The sequence below is a fragment of the Tripterygium wilfordii genome, chromosome 5 (genome assembly GCF_013401445.1).
Source record: "Tripterygium wilfordii isolate XIE 37 chromosome 5, ASM1340144v1, whole genome shotgun sequence".
Taxonomy (NCBI): domain Eukaryota; kingdom Viridiplantae; phylum Streptophyta; class Magnoliopsida; order Celastrales; family Celastraceae; genus Tripterygium; species Tripterygium wilfordii.
In genome coordinates, this window is record NC_052236.1 from 9775188 (window position 1) to 9787198 (window position 12011).

A 12011-nucleotide genomic window follows, 5' to 3' on the forward strand; every position below is an offset into this window, starting at 1 on the left:
GTTGTTGTAGGGAGCTTCTTAATAATATGCTTGAAAGAACACTGAATTACGTTATCAGATGTACCATATTTTTTATTTTTTTATTTTTTTTTGAATACAGGGGATGAGGAGGTTTGAACTCGAAATATCTATGAGATATCACACAAATGAGTGTCATATGAGTTACTCGTGATACTCTGACGTATCATATTATTACGAAGCTGACACTAATACTATCATTTGCTTGAACTTCGTCCATTGAATCTGCAGACTGTTAGAGATTTTTCAAAATTATTTTGATTTTTGTTTTGAAAAGACATGACTTTTTAACATACACTTTCATTTTAAAAGACATGTCTTTATTTGGTTTGGAGGCAACTCTTCATATTGTAAAGATATGTTATTTTATGGTGTATTAAAAGAAGAGTCACCATTGTAAAGACATGATCATTCGATGTAAGGACATGATCATTCATTGTAAAGACATGTCCTATGTGAAGAGTTACCACAAACTCTATAAATAGAGTTATTCTCCAACCATTTGAGAATCCAATTTTTCATTCAACTTTCTTCCATTTTCTCTTCATAAAGTTTTCTATTGTTTTTCTATTGCTGCAGAAATAGAAAGACAAGTATTTTTCTTTCTCTTGATTATTCTCAAAGTACTCTGACCTTCTATTGCCATTGCACCAAGAAGAAGGTGGTCCATAGACCAAGCTTCATTGTATCCTGGATGCAGATTTGCTGTAACCTAGTGCAACCATTTGGTGGGGGGCAAATACTGTCTTAAGGAAAGCGACTACGCGCCTTGAAGCACCAGTTTTGTACAAGTTTTGTTGCAATCACCACCAATCCTACCATATTTCTCCAACAATACATCATGCGAGGCACTTAAATCAGATTCAATGGACAACAAGGCTCAGCTGATCTCTTGATCCTGTTCAACAGGACTGGAAACCCACCCACGAGTCCACGACCAACATTGTAAAGGTAGAACACGTGAGCCCGATTCAGTAACCTGGGCCGAGAGTCCACATTATTATGCTTTGTGGGCCGACCACAATTAACAAAATCCTTCTAAACTCTAGTTAGTGGCCCAAAATGCTTCTGTCCTTCACAGTAAAGAACTGAAGATGGCAGCCTTGAGTCCCGATTCACTTACGTGGGCCAAGAGCCCACTTTAATATCTGTAATGGGCCAATCACTGTTATTACAATGATTCTAGTTGTTAGCCCATAACGCTCGTGTCCTTGGCAGCCGCAAACTAGGAGTTTCACAATGATTTGGGGTAGGCACAGTGTTGAGAAACACTAGACCCATTCGGTGCATCAAATTTTCAAAAACTCCCAAAAAATCATAAATGTGTAGCATTTTTCATGAACATTCTAAATTTGAAGGTATATTTTTTGTTGTAAACAAAAATTAAATTTATGCCGATCGAACATAAACATTTTTAGTTCATAAACATTCTAAAATTGTCATATATTTTTCATGTTAATTTGATTTTTATTTCGAAGAAAAAAATATGCTGTTAAATTCATCATGCTAAATACTGCAAATTTATTATTTTTTTAAATTTTTTGATGCAATAAAATGATGCATCGGATGGGTTGAGGGTTTTTCAACACTGGATCCGTTTCATAATCGCCAGTTACAAATTCTCCGAAAATATTAATACTTTGTGGATTAATTAAAGAACTTCAATTATTATTTTTTTCAGAGAAATTTTATGGATGTAGGAAATAAAATAGTGGGTCAATCACGGAATTACATCGTTCGGCCTAGTTTCATGAGAAATTATTGATCTCCATACATCACGTCATATGTTGATTTGGTGCATCATAACTAATGAAACAATGTCAATTCACAAACAGTTGGTACATTTTTAAATTTTGAATTATAACCCACATGTCTCCATTCTTAATTAAGCTTATATTGTCCCCAACTCTTAATGAATTAGCACCATCTTATTGATTATGATACGACAAGACCATTGAATAAGTATTCTTCGTTTCATAACTTAAAGTTTGGGGGAGAAATATTCGATCGAGTACACGGTCAATGGACCTCCTACAACCCCCCTATATATATATACATATCAAGATATTAAAAGCCTAGTCAAGCAAGGCTTCTTCCCTCTTTTTCCCAGAATATTTAAGTATCCCACATGTCATTCTAAAGTTGACATGACTACTTTTGTAAGTAAGACAATACGCCCTTAGATTTTCACATTTTGAAGGTCGGTCTCCATAGTTTATATACTTTAATTTAGGGTATTGATTAGCAATTTTGTTCTTTTAGACACTTGATTAATATTATGTACGCGTTGAAGCAACTGATGAATGGATCAAATTGCTTGGGCAAGGGACCACGGGGGGTTATGCAGGTGTGAACCATAAGGGAACTGGGTCCCTTCCTTAAAAAAATTTACTATCTCTGCATGCAAGCCACGTGGACAAAAGTGGTATGCGTACACACGTGGGAGTGTAGGACAAAGACGGACAGAATAACGCGGAGGAGATTAATTAAAAGATTAAAAAGTACTGATCATAGAAAGCCAAAAAAAAAGGGACGGCGCACAGGCTCCCATAAAGATCATCACGACATCTTGTCACCCTTTAGATCCACAAATCCATGCAAAAAAAATATGTATCAGCAAATTCGTTGTACATAACACCCTCCACGTACAGTCTTGAAACCTTGAAAGACCTCGTTAATAGCGACCATAAATAGTGTCATTTTGGTGAGGTGAATAAAATGTATTAAAAGATGTATTTTATTGAAGTAGTTGAGTCTTTTATGGATTTAATTAGACTAATAAAATGTATTCATACAATGATATAAATTTATTGATATGATTTTTGGTGTAAGAGCAATAATAATGGTGTAAATTTATTGGGGCCAACAAAATATATTGGAGAATGTGTTTTGCAGATGTGAATGAGTATTTTGTTGAAGTGACTGAGCTAACAAAATACATTGATACAATAGTATAAATTTGTTGACTTGTTTTTTGGTGTAATAGAGGTGAGATCAAGTATTGATTTTTTGTGTAATTGTGATTGTGATATAAGTGGGTCCATGTGCTGGAGCCAACATGGAGGTCACCCATGTTCCCTTCCTCCATGTTGTTCCCAACGAATTTGGGACAACAAATTATCATCATTGGAGGTCTTTTCCTCCCATGCCATATTAAAAGAGACAATAAAAGGCATTCCTTCCCCCTTAAAATGGAGTCATTGTGGTTGCTCAATAAAGGTGTGGCATAGTATTGATTTTTGGTGTAATTGTGAGCGTAGTACAAGTGGGTCCCATATGTTAGAGCCAACATGGAGGTCATCCATGTTCCCTTCCATCATATTGTTCTCAACAAAATTGGGACAACATAATACATTATTGCAACCCTTTTTTATTCATGCCCCATTAAAATGAACATCAAATGGCATTCATTGACCATTAAAAATCACTCATTGAGGTTACTTCACGTGATTCAAATGAATTCGTGGAAGTCATAGATCCCACATAATGCACACAAAATTATATGCATACAATTCAACATCTGTGATAACTGGAATTTTAACTGTTGAGATCTCTATCATTACTATAAATTAAAGGCACTCGACAGAAGTTAAATATTTTTTAAAATAAATAATAATAGCGTGTACAGCAAGATTTTGAAAACCGGTAGTAGAGAATATAGACCCCTTGGACTATACAAAGTTTAAGACATTTCTCGTAAGCATGACGACACGTAGACGCAATGGGAAAACACAAAAAGAAAGACAGAGAGAGAGCGAGAGAGAGATTGCGTTAACGCGTAAGATAGTTCTCTCTCTTTTCTTTCTTTCGTTGGTTTTCCCCTTCTTGACCATTCACACTTTCCCATTCACACCACCTTTGTTAATTATAAGTCTTTTCCTTCTCATCGTTTTCCCGATTTTTCTTCCATCAAAATCAATTTCGTAGCTTTCTCTAGATTCTTAGTTATGGAGGGACACCATCATCATCAGCATCAATCTCATCAGCAGCAGCAGCAGCAGCAGCATCAGATGAGTAAGGTAGCTGTGGATACGGGGGTAGGTGATAGGTTTCCTCAATGGAGTATTCAAGAAACTAAAGAGTTCTTGATGATTCGATCCGAACTAGATCGTAATTTCATGGAGACAAAAAGGAACAAGCTTCTCTGGGACGTTATCTCTTCAAGGATGAAAGAAAAGGCTTACAATCGAAGCTCAGAGCAGTGCAAGTGTAAATGGAAAAACCTCGTCACTCGTTACAAGGTAGGTAGCTAGATTCAACCAAATCAAACCCTTCAAAATCCTAAGATTTTCCATCATTTCATTTTCAAATCGAAAACGATGAAGATCGTACATGGCAGTTTAACATCCAGTTATCTCAGCTGTTGTGTTAGAAGCACATAATTCAAGTGAATTCGAAGAATTCCCATGTCTCACATGAGATTATGTGTGTACAACTCAAAACTGGGATAACTAAGATATCATCTATTGAGATCCCTATTATTATTGTTTTCAAATATTTGATTCTCTATTTTTCTCCAATTTAATATTTATCATCAAGAGAAACCCTATTAATTAATAAATATGTGTTTGGTTTGTTATTTATTATTATTTTAGGGATGTGAAACAATGGACGCAGAAGATGTGAGGCAACAGTTTCCATTCTTCAATGAGATGCAAGCGATTTTCGCAGCGAGAATGCAACGAATGTTGTGGGCAGAGGCAGAAGGAGGAGGAGCGAGCGGGTCGAAGAGGAAGCTGATGAACTTATCATCCGAAGAGGAAGATGAGAATGAAGAAAGTGATCAAGGAGAGAAGCCTACCATAAAGAAGAAGAAAAAGGGTAAGAGTAGTAGTCCAAATGTTATTGGGCCTAGTAGTAGTAGTGGTAGTGGTAGTAATAATATAAGAGATATTTTAGAGGATTTCATGAAGCAGCAGATGCAAATAGAAATGCAATGGAGAGAGGTGTTTGAAGCAAGAGAGAAGGAGAGGATGATGAAGGAGATGGAGTGGAGGCAGACCATGGAAGCATTGGAGAATGAGAGGATAATGATGGATAGGAGGTGGAGAGAAAGAGATGAACAAAGAAGGATGAGAGAGGAAGCAAGAGCTGAGAAGAGGGATGCACTTATTACAGCACTATTGAACAAACTAAGAAGAGAGGATCATATGTAGCAATGGATGGGATAATGTTGTTCTTGTTGTTTTGTTGTTTTTGGACAAGAAAAGAAGCCCTTGAGAGGTTTGTCCTTCAACTAGATCTCATCAATATAAATTTTTACTTGTTCTTAAGTTCAGAGAATTCTCATATCATGATATCCTTTTTGCCCAACGCATGAGGGTTCCTTTTCAATGTGATCTCGCCTTTCGTTCTGCCAACATTGAAATTGCTTCTATGTTACAAAAATTGATAAAGATCCGAGTAGTTAGTATTCCAATTATCCCAATTGTTGAGTTGGATGCACATGATCCAAGTGAATTCGTGAGTTCTACATGTCCCATACGATATACATAAAATTCTGTATGTACGACTCAACAATAGGGATAATTGAGATATCAGCTATGATCCCTATCATTATTATTGATGTTATAATTTAGAGAAGTCTAGATATTCACAGAACACGAACTACAATGCATATATATATATGTAGGTATTAGTGGGAATATATATAATAGCATATATATCTTGCTCCACCAAGAAACCTTAATGTTTTTTGAGATAATGCTCAAGGAAGTAATCATCATTTAATTAGGCACACAATTAATTCCTGCGTGGTGCACTTTGGATATAATGGACTATTATTTTTAAATGTTTAAACAAGGCTATATTTATTTAAGGGTAGTGTTAACGGGTGCCCTAAAGACACTTGTTAAGAATTGACTACAATATATAACAATATGCCTCTTGTGATAAACACTCTCTCACATATTTTTTAAAACTTAAAATACATTCTTATCCAGTGTCCTAAGGGCACTCATTAACATTTGCATATTAAATGTTTGTCATTTGACTTTTGAGAGGTTGTATTCATTATTCTCTGATTTTATTTATAGATTTTGTTATGCAGGATTACTTATTTATTAAGAAATTGAAGAAATTATCCTAGGGTTGAAATTTCGTCTTTTACAGAAGTTATACTTTGGAAACAATACCAGGCATGACAAATAATTTAAGCTCATTATGCAAAAAAAGTATGGAACTATAGATTCTTACATGTGTCATTGAGGATTAGTGGGCTCCGCAATTAGTTTCAAATTCTAGAGTCTACAATGGAAATCCAATGGCTTGAGACATGTGTCACAACACACCACATTTTTGTTTTTTCAGTTTTAAAATTTGTATGACTTTTGCTTCACCATTGGATATGAATTGTAGGCGCGAATATTTCATAACTTTATTCTCCGCATGCATGCATGCATGATACATGTATATAGACGTGTTCTAAGTGTTCACTTATAGTAAATGAAATTAAATGTGGAGTTGTGTCATTCCAATTAGCTTTTTAATATTTTTGGAATTTTTTTTAAAAAAATTTCGAAATTTTCGTAATTTCTATAATTTTCTTTGTTTAAGTTTTTCCATTTATTAAGGGTTGTAATCTTGTAAGATATCATTCTATGTTTTTATAAAAATATATGAGATTGCTTCTCTCTAGTACTGGATTCAAGTTTCGTGTGTTTTAGGCTTAAACGTAGGTTTAGCTTTGGTGTTACGTTTTCAAATGTGTCAATTTTTCAAATTCCTTTGTCTCTATCGTTATAGTTATTTAGTTTTTCATGGGTTAAATACTGAAAAAATAAATAAATAGCGCTTTGTTTATACGTACTTATATTGTATGATAAGTTTGTTTGTTGTATGTAATTCCTGAGCAAATTTGGTTTCCTATATATTGTCCTGATTAAAGGTGCCGACCACTGGAATTGTCGAGATTTTTATTACCCATGCATTACTGGTGACATTGTAAATATGGGTGCAAGTTTTTGTTGTTGTAAATAAGCGGGAGGAAACTAAAATCAAGTTTGTTCCATTATTTTATGCAATTGTGTGTATTGAGCAATTATGTATTTTGCTGGCTGTGGGGTTCGGACCAGCTCATGCAATCTCTGCATATGCCATCATAACACCGCGTAGTATATAACCTTGGACATTGGCAGCCAGTTTTGAATTGATTGCAATGTGTAACAGCTAAAAGCATAATCATAACCGTGTGTCTTAATTGGGCAGGAGTTATATATTACCTCTTGCGAATTTCTCACCGACACGTATTGTGTTGTGTGTCCAGTACGTATTATACTAGAAAGGAAAAGCTATTCAGCTGCCTGTTTTCTTTCGATCTTGTTCAGAGATTTTGACTGGCATAATATAACGTTTTGTCACATTTTTCCTCTGATTCTGAACGGCTCGATGTACTGGCATACAGTACTGCAAGCTTTGAGATTAGTCAAAATAGTGACCACGTTGTCTGAATCATGCACGCACATGATTTGCAGTGGAAGATTTGGAAGAGCATCTTTGTGTTTACTATGAATTTTTATTATAGAAACATTCATTCATTCATAGCGAAGAAAACCGTATGAGAATATTTATGTTTTGTCAAAGGCAGGTACGGCCGCGCATGATTTGTGCTAATGCATGTGCTGTCACGATGTTTTGTCTAACGAGTTAATAGAATTTGTGGTCAGTGAAAGACTATCCATACTCTAATTTGATTATTGAAAGTCAAACTGTGCCAATTTAATCACTGAAAGTTTAGTTTGTGTCAATGTGGTCACCCGAATAGAAATTATCAATTTCGATCATTCAACCTATTGATGTGGCTGGTTGACTAACCGAAATTGGAAAAATATGCCCGAATGTCCGTATTGGCACAATTTGATTTTTAGTGTCCAAATTGGAACACAAACTATGTTTTAGTGATAACAAGTTCTATTAAACCCATGCCTAATTATTATAGGTTTACTTCGGAGTATAAACAGACCGAGCTATTCGTGAGCTACTTGCGGATAGCCCGTTAAGGGCTTGACTCGTGCTCGACCCTTTTAATAAAGGATAATGCTTGAGGGACTTTTGAGAGTCACATAAATTTGTGTGCCCTACATGTGTGTTTTTAATCCATAACTATTTTAATGTTACATAAATTTAAGAGACTTTTGAGAGTCAAATTTTGAAGGTTCTAGCATTGTCCTTTAATAAATGAGCACAAATTTGATATTCTTCTCAAGCTTGTTTACTAAAAGGGTCAAGTTTGAGCTTGAGCAAGCTCGGCTCATAAGCCAATAATCTATTTATTTAATATAAAATATTATTATAAATATAACAAAAATGATAAGGATGTCATTTTTTTTCCAAATATTGAGATGGACATATATGATTCAATTGAAATTGTGGGTCCTACATGATGCATATGATGAAATCGAGTTTTGATAAATCTTAACAAGCTGAGTCTGAGGTCAATTTTTTAAAAACCCTACAAGATCGAACCCAACAAAATATAACAAACCGAGCCTAGCTAACATGCCAAAACCCCATTTGGCTCGACCGGTCTATTTACACCCCTAGGTTTCTTGTATAGCATGAGTTGTGCCTTTTGGAATTCCATTATTGAATACTAACCTAACAAAACACAATCAAAATGTTGACTATATATTATAAGTGGATTCAATGGTTAGAATTATTAGAGACCATACATAGATGAGGTCCCATGATCCTTGTGGGGAAGCAATATATAATTATAATGATCACTTCCATACGTACGAAAATGTATTTGCACTAAATTAGTGGCACACAACTTATCTTCTTGGGTATCATTACCATCCCACATTATTCTCTCATTTTCAATCCTTTAAAGGATCATTTTCAATCCTTTATTTGGGACCATTTTGCAATCTTTGATGCAACAATATATGTGTTCTCATTCATAGTTGAAAAGAAAATTAAACTAAGGCTCCTTTCTATATAAGCAATCGTTACTTATCCGTTAAATCGATGAATAAATGGAGACAAAATCCACACAACATTTAGAGCAATCGTAATACTGTCATTGCCATTGAGCCCACTAAAATTATTGGGAAATGTGTTTTGGTGACATGACATAAGCAGGGATATAAAGACCACACAACGGTGTATTGTTGATTGCTTGGATTGCCAAGAGTGGGATAAAGTTTTTCTCCAAAACTACTCGTATGACTTAAAGTTACAAACCAAGTCAACATGGGGGTCAATCAAAATCCATACTCCTGTGTTTGACCTAACAACACAACGCCACCAAAGTGACATTATTGTGCCATAATTTTGATCCATGGCCCAACAAAATTTACAAAAACCACACCCATGTTCCAACATAATGAATAAATGGAGACAAATTCCATACCACATTCGCAAGTAGATTTGGGGGTTCCGCAATTTTTTAAAGTCTACAATTTAAATCTAATGGTAGATAAAAACTAAGATAATTTTTAAAAATGTAAAACAAAAATATTATTTGATGTGACACACCTCCTAAATCCTTAGATTTAAATTAAAGATTTTACAATTTTAAATAAATTACGGATGGGCCTCATCCCTCGCAAGCAATGCATAGCTTGCAGATCAGGATGACTCGTGGGTCACAGTGAATGTGAAAGGAAATTGCGTTCACATTCAGCGTGTTGACTTTTGCCTTAAAAATGGTTGGGTCAGACCTTTGATCTTGACTTGACAGGATTGATATTATATTAATAAACCACGCGATTCTCTCTACTTTCTTTCTATCAACGGGTCTTGCTTTGTTTATTTTCGGATCAGGTGTGCAATCTCCCTTGGTGGGCTACAATGAGAATACCAGTTTATCTATCTTACTCTATTGGATTTATGTAGGACCGTGTGAACATATATATATATATCGTAGAGTCAAAGAAGTTCTACCTTCTCCAAAGTAAGCGAGACGTTTATATTAATTGCTTAGAAAAAATGAGCTACGTTAAATTATGCTTTATGAGTGTAATTCAACGATGTAAACAAATGGACCTCATATATATATGAGTGGCAAAACTCTATTCAATCCAAATAACCGAATTTGTCCGATCCAAATTAAACAAAGTTTGAATATAAGTTACATGTTCGAAACGCGGATCCAAATACAAATTTGCTCAGTTTACTTGTTCGAACCCTAACCCATATTAAGTTATTATCCAGATTTAAATATTTCATAAACACGTGATGTTATTCTATCCAAAATCGATTTTTTGCCATCCCTAGTCATACATGTGTTGTAAATTTTATTGGTGGGTCCAAAAATTGTTGACTTTTAGGTGACGCCTGTACATCTCAATAGTCAAATTACAAAGGTCGTCGAGGAATACTGTAGCACTTTTTGTGATCAAAATTTCTTCTTATTTTTTTGTGGTCAATATAACAAATTCAATGAAAAAAAAAAATTCATCGTAATCGAAATATCGAATATTTTCTAACTACGACAGCGGAGCTCGCCCACATATCCCAAAGAACCCAAACGTCTTCGTCAGAAGTAAAGATAGTGAAAGCCTCGTGAACCTCCGAAATATTGATTTGTGGGTATTAATTTCTTAAATAAGTCCTCTCACATGCTCTGTGTTGTTGAACTTCATGCAACCATTAAACAAAGCCAAGCCCATGTAGAAGGGGAGTGTTGGAGTTCCACATCGATTAGGAATAATCTTGATCACTTGTTTAAATGAGGATACACTCTCACCCTCTATTAAACCTATTTAAGGGATGAACAATGGGAGCTCAAAATGTTAGCAACATCAGCATGCAAATCTTTAAACAGGTCAAGAACTACAGCGAATACTACGACCTCCCCACTTGATCAATAATTCTTTCATTGTATTGTCCTTGTTGAAAATGTGAGGAGATGCCGTACGTTGTAGGTTCAATTTGTCAAAAGGTTTGAATCATATTGCTTTTAATAATATTATATATGTCATATTCTTTTGCACAGAGTTTCTTCGGGTTTGTTGCTAGTACTAATTAATCAAACGCAGGGATTGAGATGTTTGTTTTTGTGTTGTAATTTATGTTTAAGATATCTGTTGACTTTTGGGGTTTGCTCTTGAAAAAAAAAAATGAAAACAGATCGCACAGAGTTTTTATATTGCATTACTTTCTTGGAAAGCTCGGCTGCAGGCTGCTCTTGTTTGGTTATTACCAAGAAAATTAAGGAATAAATTTGTTGTAGGAGAAATGGGCTTAAGGAGGTTATATGGGCTTTTTATGTTCTTTTTGACAGGCTCAAGTCCAATAAATCCAAATACGAAACTGTAAACTAAGCCCACTTAAACGGATTCCAAATCACTGAAATCAGATCAAGGCCCAGCAACACGTACTTTGTCCCGTACTGAGCATCATGATTCGCTTGCTTGATTGCTGGTAAGACCCAGCTGATCAGTGTTCAAAACTTGAGTAGTTGAGTAGGATATGGTGATTGGGAGTCACAATTTGACCGTGATTATCAAATACAATTACAAAGTCGCCTATTATAACACACTAACAATAATTATGATGTTCACAAGTAGGGATAAACCACTCTTCCATAAAGTCTCCAATCTCCATTGCTCTCTCGTTTAGACATTTTCAATCTCAACTCGTAAAAAGTCTCATATATCGATTTAGTGTAAATCAATGATCTTATTTATAAATGTGAGTCCAATATCAAATATTTGAGACGATTTTTTAAGGATAAAGTTAGCAATACCTTAAATAGTTTCGGCCGAAACCACTATAGCCATTTTTTTTCCTAAATACTATTGGGAGTAGTGGACAACAAAGGCACATGCGGATGAGGCAGACACACATGAAAGTTGGCTACCGAGCCACCATAAACGCACAGCCTCAAGGACAAACTTAGATGTGCACTATCAATCAATCAATGGAGAGAAAAATGACATATCAAAAACTTCGATGACCATCAATCAAATTACTAATTGGTGATGGTATTGACTATTGATCATGCATGATGAAAGGTAAAATAATCATTTAATCAAAGCCACGCAAAA

General features: G+C 35.0%; 1 protein-coding gene across 1 annotated transcript; it reads left to right on the plus strand.

Moving 5' to 3' along the window:
• Positions 1–3795: 3795 nt before the first annotated feature.
• On the plus strand, positions 3796–5349 carry LOC119998245 (trihelix transcription factor GT-3b-like). The gene is made up of 2 exons (XM_038845520.1): positions 3796–4259; positions 4614–5349. Exons 1-2 carry the CDS (start codon positions 3966–3968, stop codon positions 5172–5174), a joined length of 855 nt encoding a protein of 284 aa, XP_038701448.1. The 5' UTR covers positions 3796–3965; the 3' UTR covers positions 5175–5349.
• Positions 5350–12011: the final 6662 nt, after the last annotated feature.